Here is a 16,894-nt window from a genome sequence, read left to right as displayed (position 1 = left end):
TGATACAGAAGCATCGGTGTTAAGGTAAGTTTGTATTCGTCATGATTTAAAATCTTGGATTCTACTGTCTTGGTAGCAAGAAACCAATGCAATTCATATTCTTGAGCTGTGTTGAGAATTTAGCATATTTTGGGTTGTGTCAAATATTTGGACTAGAATACTATCAGGTGGCAAAGCTAAGACGTGGTGCAATGGGTGTGCATATGACTTGAAGAGCATTGCATATTGCTGCAGCAATAGAGATAAAAATCTCAGCTTTGGACATTCCGGGAAGTAAACTTGGGGCGATACACTTTGCTTGTATTGTATTTATGCAGATGATGGAGTCACCATATTTGACATTTGTACATACAATTGATGATCAATTGTGTATATAATCAATTAATCTGTAAATTAAACGTCCACGCACATATTATAGTTTTTCTAGACCGACACAGAAAAGACAACAAGAAAATATGATCCGGATATATTAGTCTATTTGTTTACCACATTTGCATAAGAATTGTGAATTTGAAAAAGAATTAATAAAAAATTATCTTCATATTGTTATTGAGTTTATCTACATAAGAGTTTTAAGATCAATATAAAGTATTTGTGCTGTGAATTGGTAGGAGTAGGAGTTTGAGTTTGGAATTGTTGTCTATTTTTCATTTGGATATTTGCTCTTTCCATATTTGGTTGCCTTTAGTGATTTAATGTGAATCATATTTGTTGTTGTAACTCCCTCCGTCCACGAAATAAGTACTCATTTGGGAGTGACACGAGTTTTAAGAAATTGATTAGGTGTGTGTGGGTGAAATAACACTACTACAAAAGTTTACATACATAACAGTGCATAGATAACGGTTTTTTTCAAAAACCGTTATGTATGAGCGCACTTTTAGGAATAGATAACGGTTTTGGAAAAATCTGTTATCTATGTAGTGTTGTCTATATGCATAGATAACGGTTTTTGAAAAACCGTTATATTTTTGCGTTATCTATTAGTTGCATACATAACGGTATTACAAAACCGTTAAGCCACCGTTATCTATGACCATCTTTTATAACGGTTTATTCATAACGTTAAAGAACCGTTATGTATAAGAGTCATTTACAACGGTTTTGGAACCGTTATGTTTGAGCGTATCTAAAAACTGTTATGTATAATTTTTTTTAATTTTTTTAATTATTTTTTTTTTAATTTTTTTAAAACTTATATTATATTATATCATTTGAAACTTTCTCTCAAATCCCTCCAAGATCGAGCTCCCCTAAAAATTTACACAAAGAACATTCTCTCCCCCTTATCTTTCAAGCTGAGCGGACCAGCTAGGGCTCCGCCGCCGCGGCCGCCGAAGGTCCGGCGAGGAGCGCCGGCCTCGCCCACCTTATCTCTCATTCTTTTGACTCAATTCGGGCATTCACAAACTCACACCACCGCCCAATTTCTCAATCTCCGGCGAACGACAGTGAGGCCGCCGCCACTCTCCCTCAAAATCTCACTTAACCACCGCCTCAATCTGAAAAGGTTCCAGCCGCCACCACCGCCTGTATCTCAAGAGGCGGCGCCGCTCTCTCCTCTAAACCCTAGATCCCCCAGATCTAGACTCCGGCCTCTGGCATCAATAGCAGCTTCTCGCCGCCGTGATGTCGGAGTTGGTTGATTTAGCCACATCAGCCTCCAGGTTAGTTGTACTTCACTTGTTTGTGTTGTGATTTGGTGTGATACTTGCTTTGTTTTTTGAATTTTTATACCAATATCCTTATCTTTTCCCTGATTGTAGCTAATCACACTTTATTCTTCTGTCCAGGAATACTTATTACTAAATTTCCTGGATGTGTTTCTGTATTATCTCTTTTATTATTTTGAGTTTAAGAATGGAGACATATGCATAGATAAACAGGGCTGCTAAGAATTTCTAGTTTTTTTAGTTTTAGCAGATGTTCCTGGCCTTTGGTTTCAAACATTCTGTATAAACATGCTTTCTCTAGTGCAAAGTTTTAAGTTGATCCCTTTTTTTTTACAATAATCTAATACTTACTCAAAGGGTAATACAACTAATAGACTAGGGTGTCAAAAACAAGGATGAACTGGATATGGAGAACATCATAAATCCATGATATAGTGGTAAAATAGAATTTGCCGAACACAAATGGGATAGCTTGGCTTGCATGTAGTATAAAGCTTTTCTGGCTTAAACCATGCATATAACAAAGTTGACTTAACGAGTTATTTTTCCTTTGGAAAAGGTAGACACTCACATTCAACAGCTTGATCAATATTTGAAGAAATTTGATGAGGATCTTCGGCGTGGTATTTATCTAGTTGCTCTAATATCACTCTTTATATGAATGTGGCTCAGTTGCAGAGTGCCCATCTGCCACTGTGTACAATGAATTTATATCATGTTTCTCACAGTTTCTGTATCTTTTGGTCTGAAATAGCTGAAAGGGAGGCCATGGCTGCAACTCCTCCAGCTCATGATAACACTGTCAAAGCTGGAAGGTCCGGTGAAACTAGCAATAGAGGGCGGAAGAAGTAAATCCTTACTCTGAACCCTTCTAGTTTCAAATATTTTCTTTGAAATAGAATTCTTGTGCAATTGTCTAGAACTTTGCATGATTGTTTATGTTTCAGATTAACAACCTGATTCATTGCCCTTGTAAATGGTACTTTTACCTGAAGAGCTGGGGTTGTGTTGAAAAATATATCTTGTGTGAGTTGTAAATTTAAAACCTAAATCATATCCAACTCCTGCCCAAAAGAACAAATGGAGAAACTGTGAGCTGGCAATGAGGCAGTATGTGATAGTCCTTACTGGCTTGTGTTTTTAGGTCCGTAGCTCAGGTTTCGAAAATATCTTAGATTCTCTTCACATGTCAGCTGCAGAAATGTATGAAATTGCACTAATCAGCAGGTATTGATTGTGAAGACAACAACATTATGTACCGGATATGGTTATTTCTCTTCCTTGAAGACCAGCCTATCTGTTGATTGAAAGAACTCTAGTTCTCTTATGGAAATATCTGAGCCTTATGAATGCAAGTAGATGAGCTTTGCATTGAGAAAATATAATCTTTCTGTGTAGGACGCGCCTTGCAACAGCAAATGCAGCTGCCTCCTAGACAAAGCAATCAAGGAAAAGGTGCAAAACAATCAAGGAAAAGGTTGGTGTAGCTTACTCCTAGACAGTTTTGTGGCTTTTGTAATGTTTGAGTTGATATTAATCTGAGCTTGGCTGTTAACCATTAATTTTCTTTTAGAGAGTCCAAACCATTGTACTGGCAATTTCAACTAAATCAAGATTTTGAAATAGTTATCTTTTATGTATTATAGTTACACATCACTATTCGTTTTGAATAATGACACATCAGGAAACTAATATCTACCTTACATTTTAGGTGAAGAAAACAGCGAACTGATATTGGAAGCTCTTTTTTCATATGATGTAAGTGTTAATCCTCGCAAGATAAAAGTGATAAACTACCATATTTTCATACTTCTGGATTTTGGGTTAACATGACACACAAGTTTGTCTTTCACCATGCCATATGTAATTTTCCTTTGAATTAGACTGTTGCCCATTTAAACTCAATCATTTGACTTTTTATCCTTACATCTATCAGCTAGAAAATGATCTGAAAAATGTGAAGGATCAGTTATGCTCATCAGAAAAATCTAAGAAGCAAGCCCAGAGAGATGCAGATGAATCCAACCAAGAGCTCTCAGTCCTCTCCTCAAAGCTTGAAGAGTCAGAGAAGAAACTTCTAGAGCTTTCAGCCTCTCGGAATGCTCTTACAGTAGAGCTCTCTGAGACAAGTGAGGAACGAGACAGGTCATTGCAAGCTGAGCTGGAGGCTCTGCATAAGCAGCAGTTGCAAGAATCAGCTGCTTTGGCCTCTGCATTAGATGAGATCGAAAGGCTCAAAGCTCAGCTTGCAATGGTAGCTGCGTCCGAAGCTAACAACTCAGAATCTGCACCAACCGAGCTCCATAACCTAAACGAGGCACTTGTGGTCGTGGAAGAAATGAAGAAGCAGCTAAGCGACTCCAAGAAATCAGAAGCTGAGGCGCAAGAACTCGTTGGTGAGACACTTATGCAGCTGGAAGCAGCGAAGAAGATGGTGGAGACGCTTAGGTGGGATGGATGTAAAGCTGCAGCTAGTGAGCTGGAACAGTCGAGGGCTCGTGTTGAGCTTCAGATAACTGTTCCACAGCAGTGCATCTAATTGTATTGCATATTTGCAGAATGACCTGGTTCATGGATGGGGTTTGGATTTTGCATTAAGAAGATGTGTGGATGTAAGTGACTTGCTTGTTTCTCCCTCCCCCTTCTCTTTGATACTGACAAACCACCTGATCTGCATCGTCATCGTCACTCTCCCCCCCCCCCCCCCACAAAAAAAAAACAGAAAAAAATACTTAATGGTAAGCAAAACGATAATACCCAAATTTAGGGGAGATTGTAAAGGAGATGTCATAGGAAAAGGAGGTGCCTCCTCCCAGCTTTTGGCATATGTTTCATTGGCTTCTTGGAGGACATGAGAGTTCTTTGTTAACATTAATAACTTCTCTTGCCCTTCTGCAGCCTGCGCATGAAAAGATTGGTGTTGTCGATTCCCAATGGATTGTGCATCAAGTGATTCCATCACTTGGAAGTCAGGTCAGACAGCAATAACTAGCTCACTTTTGGCATAATCTCTTTCTTATATTTTTGTTACATGCATTTAGCTGTACTGTCAAAACAGTTTCTTAGATATGATCTTTGTGCGTGTGGGTACGTGTACGAACCGGATTTGCTCTGTGTAGGTGACACACATGCTTTATTCCATATATAAGATAAAAAGTTTCCATGGTTGTCTTGCAGTTGTTTTATTTTGGATGAAGAAAATTTATTAAGGGCTTTGCCTTTAGTGTGAAAATTTATGGTTGTTTTATCATGCAAAATGATAACACAAATATATCTATTTGATGGTAACCAAGGCTGGTTGAGGATATGGTGAAGAACTCATCTTCTTAAATGTGGCTATTCTCTATGCTTTCACCTCTTGTTGAATAAGATGTAGCAAGCATTTTTGTTGATGATCTATTTACTTCCTCTTTGTCATTCACATTCCTTCTTGTTCTTATGGGGTGGGGTCAGATTTCTACTTGTTCTCTAAATTCAATCTTTAATGATGATTATGCAGGGCGAATCTGATAATGGAAAAGCTCCATGGCAGGGGGTATGTATATCCATAACCAACCTTGATATAGCCATATATATAGTTGTCAATCCTCTGTATTTTGAAATGACTGAAATACGTTAGCTGTCTGTTGCTAGCCCTTGTTCAGCAGACTCAAACCTGGGAAACTTTGTGGATTTCAGTTGCCATGGAGGATTTGTTTATGATCTACTCTTTCTGCTATGCATTAGTATCAAGCACTGATTTTAGATGTTTAAAAAGTATTGTTTCCTGATATGGCTTTGCTGATATTTTCTTTTACTCTAGGTACGAGATAGATGCAAAAGTGAGTGGGCGCTCTTTCAGGATCGCCTTGCAAATGCAGACAAGTCATATTTTTCACAAATCCAGCGCCCTTGACTAAGAGCAGATATCATGTAAATTGCTTTGTTTATTTCTTCGTTTGTCCTCACATTCCCTGGGAATGGTTTTGGTGGCCCGATTGTTTCATGCGAGTTACATCCTTCTATAGTGTAGGATATCCTGTATAATGATGATGTATACTTGATATTTGGTTCATTTGTATAATAATGTATGAATTTTTTGGATGATATATAATATTGTTATCGTTGATTTTATCATTTTGTCATTTTATAAAAATTGCAAAATTTAAAAATATACTACAATTATATAGTGCAAAAAATTGTTATAAAAGGTGCAAAAAATCGTTATGTATTCTAATTAAAGATAACGGTTAAAATCGTTATAAAAACTGCAAAAATCGTTATAAAAAGTGCAAAAAATCGTTATAAAAAGTGCAAAAAACCGTTATGTATTCTATCAAAGATAACGGTTAAAACCGTTATAAAAAGTGCAAAAAACTGTTAACTATGATAAAAAAAAAATTAATACATAACGGAAAAATCTTAATACATAACGGTGAAAAACCGTTATGTATTCTATCAAAGATAACGGTTAAAACCGTTATAAAAAGTGCAAAAAACTGTTAACTATGATAAAAAAAATAAAAAAAAATTAATACATAACGGAAAAATGTTAATACATAACGGTGAAAAACCGTTATGTATTCTATCAAAGATAACGGTTAAAACCGTTATAAAAAGTGCAAAAAACTGTTAACTATGATAAAAAAAATTAAAAAAAAAATAATACATAACGGAAAAATGTTAATACATAACGGTGAAAAACCGTTATGTATAACCTTTATAGATAACGGATGCGTACTGTTATGTATGACACATCGTACCGTTATCTATGCTACTATACATAACGGTTTTGAAACCGTTGTGTATGACGTATAGAATAGATAACACCACTATACACAACGGTTTTTTTGCTCATAGATAACGGATAAAATCCGTTATCTATGAGCGTTTTTCTAGTAGTGTAAGGGGCTCACTTTTATTGTGAGTGAGATGTGTGAGGTACACTTACCAAAAAAGGAAATGGGTACTCATTTGATGGACGAACCAAAAAGGAAATATGGGTACTCATTTCCTGGACGGAGGGAGTATTAATTATGAGCATGGATGTTACATTGCGCAAAACAAGCTCATCTCCATGTATTTTTTGTAGCATAAGCGCATAAGCTTCTAAGTATTTATATTAAGATAAAAAAAACATATATAAATTATCTATGTTATAATCACCACATATCACACAACATGAATACAAATCAAAATATTTTTTTAATTAATATATTTCTATTCATATATTGCAGCTAATGAGGTATATAGACAAATAAGAAATCTACAAAAGCAAAAGAAACATAAACGGAATTAAAGTGATTTGAATTGTAAGTATTACATTCTTTTAAGATAAAAATATGTTTAATACATTATGATAACCGATCAATATTTTTTTTAATTATATTGTTTATCTAATTAGGTTTATTGCTACATGTATGCGTGTGTTTTCTACTTGTATAGATGACTATGGGATCTTTATTTTTAGTTTTTTTGATTTCTCTGGTTACTACCCCTACTCAAATTCCATGCATGGAGACTTGAAAAGAGTTGGCTATAGAGAAGGTGGCTATAGAAAAGGTGGCTCATGTATTGAGTTTGAGGTTTTGTTCTAAAAAAGAACTGTTGGAAAATCGCATCACTATAACTATATAATTAATTCTTTCTAAGATTGAAATATTATCCTAAATAACCTTTTTTTCCAGTTCATGCACCAATATCCTTTTCAGTTTAGGTGAAAGCAATTTCCTATCTGACTTTGTTTTTCCAGTTCATATTGTAGAAATTCTTGTAAAGATATTGCCTTGCCTTTTCACAATTAAAGTTTTCCTAGATATTGGGATGCATGATAGGATAATTCCATACTTAATGCTCATGGAATTCCTCTTTCACACTAGCGGATCCAGCATAGAACTTGGGGCTGGGGCTGCAGCGGCATCCCCCAATTTTTTTTAGTAGTATTAAGATTAATATATAAATTATTTTAAATTTAGTTTTTGCACCCCCAATTAAAAATATAATCTTAAAGAAAAATATAAACCCAACCTAAAAACAAACCATAAACTTTAAAATTAGATAATATTTGGGTATGTTTATTTTTATCATTAAATATTTTTTATATTTATAATCATGTAATTATTCATCACATCCCCAATTTGAAAATCATATATCTGCCATTGCTCTTTAACTAGCTGAAAATGAAGCATATCCTTTTCAGTTTAGACGAAAGCAATTTCCTATCAGACTTCATTTTGCAATGACAATAAACAAAGCTCAAGGACAAACTATACCAAATATTGGTGCATATTTATCATCTCTAGTATTTTTTCCCATGGATAATTATATGTTGCTCTATTACGAGGAACTTCAATGTTTACTACTAAAGTGCTAATTAAGCCGAACACAACAGATACAATACAAAAAATGTTGACAAAAAATGTTGTCTACACTCAAGTTTTGATCGCAGGTAATTTTTTATTTGAAAAATTATTTTATATGCTGTTATTTATCATTGATAATAGTATATTTACATGTTTAATAGGACAACAAAATCATGAAGAATCAAAAGATGCAATTGATTCGCATTGTGTTGAAGACACTCGGCATGCAATTGGAATTTCATAATTTTAATTGTCTTTGTTGTTTTTTGAGATAGCAATATGATTTTGAAATTCATTTTTTTATTTTACAAATTCATAGATTTTAAAATACACTTTTTAATATGATTGTTTTTAAAAATTTGTCTATTTTAATATAAATTTGTTAATATGATTGTTGATTCGTTATTCCATATTTGACAAAAAGTATAAAATATTTCATTTACAAGTTATGTTTATATATCCTAATTAATTCGATCAACATGGAAATCTCAATATTGTAGCAAATGCAATCCAAAATACACAACCAATGAAAAATTGAAGAAGAGCCAACTCAAGAGGAAGAACAGAAACATTCACCCAAAAAAAAATAAAAAATAATAGCGTCTAGAGAGACAAAAATCTACGATGGAGTTGAAGTCTACAAAATCGCAAAAGAAAAAAGAATAGTAGCCAAGAAAAAGTTTGATGAATACATTGAAATTACAAGTGACGGTGATTTGCCGCTGAACAACATTCGGAGATCCTTAATCGTTAAAATCAAACAAGAAAAGATTTAAAATTCGTATTACTCCTTACTTAGATAATTTACGACATTTTTCATAGATCTGTTTGCATTTTTATTTAGATGTATATTATGAATATTACCTTTTGACATTTAAATTTATTCATTAGTTTTATTGATTACTTTTTAAAATTTTAATTATAGTCAAGTGAATAAAACAATATCATAAATACAATTAATTTATGTATTTATTTTCATAGTATAAAATCGTATGTGTTAAACGTGCATCGTGCGTTCTCACTGCTAGTATTATAAAATTTTACAAGTTTATAAAATATAAAAAGAAATTTCATATTATAACAAGACAACAAAATATCTTATATATAAATTAATTGCATAAAGTTCCATTTACACAGTATGATTGAGAATCGGAAATTTTAAGTTTCAAATATCAATAATTAGAAACCATTAATATATGAACATAAAATTAACCATAAAAAACTTTGTACCACACAAATCACAATAATATTGTGTAAATGGAACAGAGGATCATGTCCTCTGTTAGCTAATAGACGACAGACGCGTCTGTGTCGTCTATGCGCTAATAGACGACGGACACATGCATGTCTTCTATGTGCTAATAGATGACGCAGAATTAGCGCATAGACGATACACATGCGTCTGTCGTCTATTAGCGCAATTTTTCAATTTTTTATTTAAATTTTGCAATTATATTTAAATTTCCTAGTTTTTCAAATAAATATTTCATTAAATCTGAAATATTATAATAAAAAACTAAAAACATCATTCATTAATTTTAAACATTCTTTATTATTCTAAATTACATTCAAATATCGTTCATCCTACATTGCAAGAATGATTTTTCGGAGCACAAGGCAATTCTCTTAAATGCATTTCACTCATGTCTTTCAACCTCCTCCTGCAACACCTCTTTGTGTAAATCACTCATGTCCCACAAAATCAAACAGTGACGAAAAGTAGAAAGTGATGCACACCATTTGATTCATGTCTCTCATTTCAATTTTTGAATGCTCCAACGACATCGGCACAGGCTCATGATCATCAACATCTGTCAAAGCTATATCCTCAAATACCGCCAACTCATGAGGTGATGTCTTCAACTTTTTCGATTCCTAACACAAATGCGCCATAAACCAATTAATCCTTTGCTGAATCCAAGAAATCCCCAAATTAAAGAATCACTTACCTCCACAGTGGGATGCTGCTGCTGGACTGCCATTTCAGCAGTCGAGTTCCTTAACAAATCAAGCAATCAACATCAGCAAAAACTTCGTTCGCAGTTTTTAAGATCCACAAAATTAAAACTAAGAATTAGAGAAACAAAACTATTTTATGAGTTCTTATTATTTGATAATCCTGAATATAGCTATCAAAGGGTATCCTTATTTCTTCCCAGTTTAAGGAAGTATCTTTCTTACATATTGTTGTTAAGTATTAATAAAACTTAGATAAATAATAACAGGGGGAGGAGATATTAAATTTCCCAGTTGAACAGTGATATAAAAGCGGGCCTCTCGCTTAATGTGGGTCTTCTTGTTAATCAATATTGCTATCAAACGTTTAGATAACACATGATTATGTATCTATTTTTCTTTTTCTAGGGCTATCAAACATGCCATAATTAACTAATATTGCATATATATGTTATCTATAGTTAAAGTACTATATTCAATTTTAGAATTATCATTCTCAATTATATGGAATTTATGCTAGGTAATCTAGCATATATGTTTTATATATGCACGTGGATCATAGCCGATATCTAGCTTCTACAGAAGCTTCTCAACTTACATATAAATAAATATGCACTATTTATTAACACTAGCTACGAAATGGAGCTTTAAGTATTTCTCAATCAGGTTGAACAAATTTTGAGAAAGCTTTGAACCTTAAGCCCCACAGCAAAGTCAGTCTTATTATCACCAACTATAGATGTCATGAGAGAAAGGACTTGATCTAAGATTAAAGATCGATGTCACCCGGTATAGCATGGAACTTATAATTTTAGCCTTTTATGCACTACTACAAACAATAAAAAAGAAAGTGAAAATTGCAAAGTAACAAACATCCTTCCAATTAATCCACAAATGGAGGCAGAACCTTGCAAACAAGCATTTTAATAAAACTGAATGTACCTAATTAACTATGCGCTTGACCTCAGGAAGATGCTTGAACCGATTCTTAACAGCCTTCAGATATTCATGGTGTTTAGGCTCTCTCGGCAAAAGCTACAAGCCTACAAGTATGCAAATGATTCAGTTAGAAATGGCTAGTTTGCTTAGCTGTATGACAACTCAAATCCATAATCAGGATCTGTACCAACTTCAAGTGTGTCTTCTATCATACCTCATGATTCAAAGAAACGAGCGACACTACATGCAGTAAGAATTTTTATACTAATCAAATTTAATATATCGATGCAGGAACTTATCTAGACACAATATAGAACATGCATTGATATTTCACCCCTAGAGTTAAAAATGAGAAAAATGAACTCACCACTATTATCTAGAAGCTTTGATGGATTCAACCTGCGAGAAGGCATAGAACTCAAGAGACGCTAATAATCTTGAAGTAGGCCAGGGGCTGTCATAAAAGGAAAGAATCAACAATTTCTATATGAAAATGAAATTATAAAATCAAATGGATGCTCAAGCAACAATTAAATGAAAACAAATATGCCTTGCCTTATAATAAAGATATCCTATAGCTGAAATAAATTTCAAAATGGCACTGAAATTGGAAAAATCATATGTAATACCCCGTTTCTTTTTGCTAAGTTTAGAATAATTTTTGAACTTAGATATTAAGTTGATTCACGCCGGATATAAAGAAAAAGAATTTATTTTAATTCCAACAAAAATGATTTACAAAAACATTTGTAAATTTAGTTATTGAATTTATATGCATTGCATATTTATTTAATTTAGTATTCAAGTATTTTTCACGAGATATTTATTTAGCGAATACTGAGCGATTATTACAGTTTTCATAATACAATCCGGACGATTTTTTTTTTTATCTACACCTGCCCACCATTTACACCCACTCTCCCCACTCACACTCTTTCCACCTTCCCACTCACACTTTACACTAAAGTTGTCTTCCACAAACAACACTTTCCCTGCAACTTTCAATCTTCTTTCTTTAATGATTCAAGGCAGCAACTACTTCACCATTCTTCACTAATTCCACGAGAAGAGCAAGTAGGAGAACTCCATGCATTTTTTTTCTGCCATTATTCAAGGTAAATCTTAGCTTCAATTTTCCCCATCCTCTTCATGTTTCACCCTGCATTTGTTGAAGAATACAAATGTATTACAGAAAAATCATCATCATCCATCGTTCCCATCAAAAGCAAGCAAACAACTCAAGAGAAAATCCAGCAAGTGTGAGTCTTTCTAAAGGTTTAATCTTTGAATATCTATACCTGTACCATTTTACATATGATTTACACACCTTGGTCATCAAACCAATTTCAGTTACACCTAACATTTTTATACAGTATATTCATGGATTTGTTACATATATATGTATATAATTACCATCACCATTCTGCATATATGAGATATATATATATATATATGATTTGAAGAAGAATTATTGTTTTCGTTCTAAACAAGAGCTCGAGTTTTAAAGAAAGGATTTTTCTTGAGTTTGCCTCTCTTTTTAAGTCGTTGTACTGAGTTGGGTAAGAGAGAGATTTACCTTGCTGTGGTGTAGAGTCGAGAGGTAGAGGGAGGCTAGGGCTCGGCGGCGGCTTCGCCGTTGTTGTCCGGCCGAGGATGGAGCATGAGAGATGAGGGCGGTAGCTGGTCTGGGTAGAGGTTAGGGCTCCGGCGGGCGGCTCCGGCTGCTGCTCGTCGGCGGGAGTCACAGAGAGAGTTCCGAGGGTGATAAGAGGGCGGCGATGGTGGCGGCATGAAGCTGCTGCCGTCGGCCAAAGTTCAGCGGAGGGAGGTAGAGTCGGCGGACGGCGGCTGCGTGCTACCTCCGTCCATGTGCTTGGGCGTGTGTAGAAAGTCGAGGGTGGCGCGGCCTACTGCCGCTGCTCCTCCGGCAAGTTCAGTGGTGGCGGTTTTCGCCCAAGAAAGAAGAGTGGGGTGGGCGGATCTTTCAACCGAGATGTAGTGGTTACCGCCGCTTGCTCCGGCGAGCTCCAGCAACCGTGAGTTCAAGCAGTCGAGAGAGAGAAGCCGAGGGAGGTGGCGGCGTTGTCGTCGTCGCCCAGGAGAGAGAGAGAGGTCAGAGAGAAAGCTGGTGGCGGCAGCTCGTCGCTGCTGCATCTCCGGCGAGCGTCCGGCGCGAGGTGGCAGGGAGCCGAGAGAGGGAGAGGAGAGGTTGATGTTGTGTGTGTGAGTGTGTTTCTGTGTTATGTGTGTGTGTGTGCGGCTGATAAGGAAGAAAAGGGGTGGTGGGGGTCTTGGGCTTTAGGTTTGGGTTAGGGGTTAGGTTTTAAATTTGGGCCGGGTTTTTAATTAGTGTTGGGCTGAAAATTTTGTTAGAATTTGGGCCGAGTTGGGCCGTTTCTTTTTCATTTTATTTATTTATTTATTTATTTCAGTTGGGCTTGAGTCTTTAGGCCAAGTCAGTAATGGGCTCAATTTATTTAATTTAGTTATGGGACGATTTTATGAGTACTTGGGCCGAGATTTTTAATTAAATGGGCTGAGTTATTTCTTAATTTTGGGCCGAGTCAGTTGGGCCGATTTTCTTTAATTAAGCTGGGCCTTTGATTATTTTAAATCATGGGCTGCCCAAGTATTAATTTAATTGGATTTGTGCAGATTTTATTTAAAGGAGCTACACTATTATAATTAATTAGACTTATTAAGTTTAATTAATTATTTTCAAAGAGTAAATTTTTATAATAATATTAAATTATTATTATAAGCATATTTTAAGTAATTTCTTATTATATGCCAAGCATGACATGAATTTGCATTATATATATTTTTTTTGCAATAAAAGTATTTAAGATTTAATTGGTTTTATTATAATTCCAATTATTAAAAGATGAGTAAGAATATTGTTGGTGTTCTTAACTCAAGAGAAAATATTTTCAATTATTTATTCATTAAATTTTGAAAACCCGGCTAAGTGAATCATAGAATATTAAGCACTACACCTTGACTTAAGATTAGAATTCAAGGAGACCTATTGAGAATAGATTTCTTGTAGGCTTTGAGCATCAGGAGGATTAGCACTGCTATTCCGATTCAGAGATAAGGTTAAACGACAGGCTTTGCCTATACAGGTGGGCTTATTTTTCAAATGTATGATTTAGCTATTGAGCTTAAATATTCGTGTAATATAAACTGTTTATCCAATAAAATATTTTTGTGCACTCTACCATGTTTAAGGCTCGTACAGTTAATCAATTGAGGTTCTCTTATGACCTAACACGTTGTTTGAGAATTGTGTACACTTGTTAGCTGACTCGGTGGGTTGATCTCCATCGGGCACTAACCAGAGGCGTTATAAGGGTGCTCGACGGGATGTGTTCCGGAGCATAGAAATGATAAGCCTGTCTGGATTAATTTCCGAGGTTTATTATACTTGGCTGGGTTACGCCCTCAGTTCAAGTCAGCGGGAGACAGAGATCCGTCGGTGGCTAGAGGTCCGGGATCACAGCGAGTAACAGAATGGAGTGTGCAAACGCGCGCAAAATAATTAAGTATATATATATATATGAAAATGTTTTAACATGCATAGAAGTTATTTTCTCTTTAAAACCTTCTATGTCATGTCAGTAAGATTGGATAAACTGTTCTTCAGATTATGAAATGCTTTAAAAGTTGCAGCCCACTAAGTACATTAGTACTTAGCCCAAAATTACTTTCAAATGTTTTCAGGTTAATGGCTGGTGACGACGGGGCAGAGCTGAGGCTAGAGTTCAACTCCTTATTTTGATTTCCGCTGCAGAACTAGCCAGTATCTGTCTTTTGTTTCTTAACTTAAGACCTATCATGTTGTGATTCTAAACAATATCTTTTGTTGAGCCTAAACTATTGACTCTCAAAGTATTTCAATCAGTGAATGTTGGTTATCTGAAGCATGACACTAAACTTGTGATCCTGAAGTTGTTATGTTTGTTGATTGATTCGTATCACTTGAATACCTGTCTTTCTTCATCCAAAGGGGCTAAGCCCGATTGTTATCCCTTTTATTCAGATTTCACAAGGATTTTCCCTTGTTCATTTAGATGAATAGTCGTACCCCAGTTATAGTTATTGTTTCAAGAATTGGGGTGTGACAGAATGGTATCAGAGCATGAGTTTTCTTTCATGTTTCTGATAACCATAAGTTTTTAAATGTCGAGTCTAGAATAGTACCTCTAGACTTCTAAGAAAGTTGTTGAACCTCAGCTCGCCGTCACACTGCCGCAGGAAAAAGGTACGATTTAAAAGTTTCAAAGTTATTAAATGTTTTAGAGTTTTCAAGAAGTGCGCGCTTCAGTAAATGATGCTATGTGAATTGCTTAACAACGCTTTCCATATGCTATAAGTTATGAATTGCTAATTGCTTTCATATTGTTATTTTGAGTCTCCGACTCATATAACCAGCTAAGTATCGTGTTTGGGACAACCCGAGCCCTTAACGATAAGATAAGTAAGTATCGTGTTTGGGACAACCCGAGCCCTTAACGATAAGATGAGGTAAAGTCGTGTTTAGGACTATCGAGCCTTTCACGAATACCAGATGTATGGTCGAGTTAGATTCTTTGAATCTTTCCGGCAATAGAAAAGTTTCATGTGACATTAAATATCCACATGTTTCAGGTTTCAAAGAGAATGAACGAATAAGAAAGTTATGTTATTGTTTTAGGTTCACTGCCTATACGATCAGAATAATAAGAACTCTTACAACTGTTTGAGTACCACCCAAGAATGTCTTGGGAATGTTAGTCGTGATAGCCCCGCTTGATCGATTTAAGTAAGGACTGGTAAGATAGAAACGTTTAACATAGATATGTTATAACGTAGAAGCAATGAGATAAGATTAAGGATTCACTTGAGTATTCCACCCAGATAGATCAGTTTCCCCATAGAGTTAGCCTTTCATAGGGTTACACTATAGAAGTAATATACCTTAAGTATATCTATGTATGTATATATGTATGCATGCATGCAGAATAAGTCTCACTTTTGTGTTATTTTCGTTCGTAAATCAGAATGGAAGACGCACCAAGAAGACGCGGTAGGGGACGAGGACGTGGTCGTGGTCGTGGACGCGGCAGGGGATTCATCCCTGAAGAGCCAATCCAACAAGTAGCACCAAATCGTACTGCTGAAGAGAAGTTTCGCAAGGAAAAACCTCCAACATTTGACGGGCTGGGCGATCCAACAGACGCCGAAAAGTGGGTTAGGGCCATAGAGCGTATCTTTAACTACATCCGTTGCGATGACGAAGACAAAGTAACTTGTGCAACCTACCAACTGGTGGACGAAGCCGACTTCTGGTGGGAATCGGTGAGGCGCACAATGACTGAGGAACAGTGGGAAAATTTCACTTGGGAAGATTTCAAGACTGAATTATATGAGAAATACATACCGGGATGCTATAGACAGAAGAAGCAGAATGAGTTCTGGAATCTGAAGCAGAGGGCTGGGACAGTTACTGAGTACGATAGAGCCTTCAATCAGCTATCAAGATATGCTCCGACGCTGGTGGACACTGATGAGAAGCGTGCAGAAAAATTCAGGAATGGACTGCGCCACGAGATATCAATCTCCCTAGCAAGCCAGGGAGGTCTCACCTACGCACAAACTTTGAGCAGGGCTCTTACCATTGAGTCATTGCTACCAAAGGAAAAAGGGAAAGCTCCGGGACAGTCTGGATTTGTACCACCTCAAGATGGTGGTAAAGGAAAAAGAAAGTGGAACGAAGGAACTGGAGGAAACCCTGGAAATGGAAATGGGAAGAAACCATGGGTTGCTAACCAAAATCAGAATCAGCGTCAGAACCAACAGCCGCAAGCAATGGGACGACCACTCTGCCCAAAGTGTCAGCGACCTCATTCAGGGGAATGCCTGAAAGGAATGAATATATGCTATAGATGTGGGGAAACTGGGCACTATGCTTCAGTATGTCCGAAGAAGAACGGAGGAGCACCT

General features: G+C 35.9%; 1 protein-coding gene and 1 long non-coding RNA gene across 2 annotated transcripts; both read left to right on the top strand.

Moving 5' to 3' along the window:
* The first annotated feature begins 2,388 nt into the window (after window positions 1–2,388).
* Window positions 2,389–4,219, top strand: LOC131018241 (interactor of constitutive active ROPs 2, chloroplastic-like). Its single transcript, XM_057946965.1, has 5 exons — window positions 2,389–2,406; window positions 2,510–2,521; window positions 3,072–3,150; window positions 3,385–3,431; window positions 3,610–4,219. Exons 1-5 carry the CDS (start codon window positions 2,389–2,391, stop codon window positions 4,210–4,212), a joined length of 759 nt encoding a protein of 252 aa, XP_057802948.1. The 3' UTR covers window positions 4,213–4,219.
* Window positions 4,220–11,881: 7,662 nt separating this feature from the next.
* LOC131017300 (uncharacterized) lies at window positions 11,882–14,855 on the top strand. The gene is made up of 4 exons (XR_009099538.1): window positions 11,882–12,024; window positions 12,102–12,168; window positions 13,959–14,034; window positions 14,633–14,855. It is a non-coding gene; the product is annotated as an uncharacterized LOC131017300 (long non-coding RNA).
* Window positions 14,856–16,894: the final 2,039 nt, after the last annotated feature.

Source organism: Salvia miltiorrhiza, chromosome 3 (assembly GCF_028751815.1).
Source record: "Salvia miltiorrhiza cultivar Shanhuang (shh) chromosome 3, IMPLAD_Smil_shh, whole genome shotgun sequence".
NCBI classification, from domain to species: domain Eukaryota; kingdom Viridiplantae; phylum Streptophyta; class Magnoliopsida; order Lamiales; family Lamiaceae; genus Salvia; species Salvia miltiorrhiza.
This window is presented reverse-complemented; position numbering and strand designations above follow the sequence as displayed.

Coding starts and splice junctions, on each gene's coding strand:
- LOC131018241 (XM_057946965.1), top strand. Junction 3,151..3,384: donor GCAAAACAATCAAGGAAAAG/GTTGGTGTAGCT, acceptor CTTACATTTTAG/GTGAAGAAAACAGCGAACTG. Junction 3,432..3,609: donor AAGCTCTTTTTTCATATGAT/GTAAGTGTTAAT, acceptor TACATCTATCAG/CTAGAAAATGATCTGAAAAA.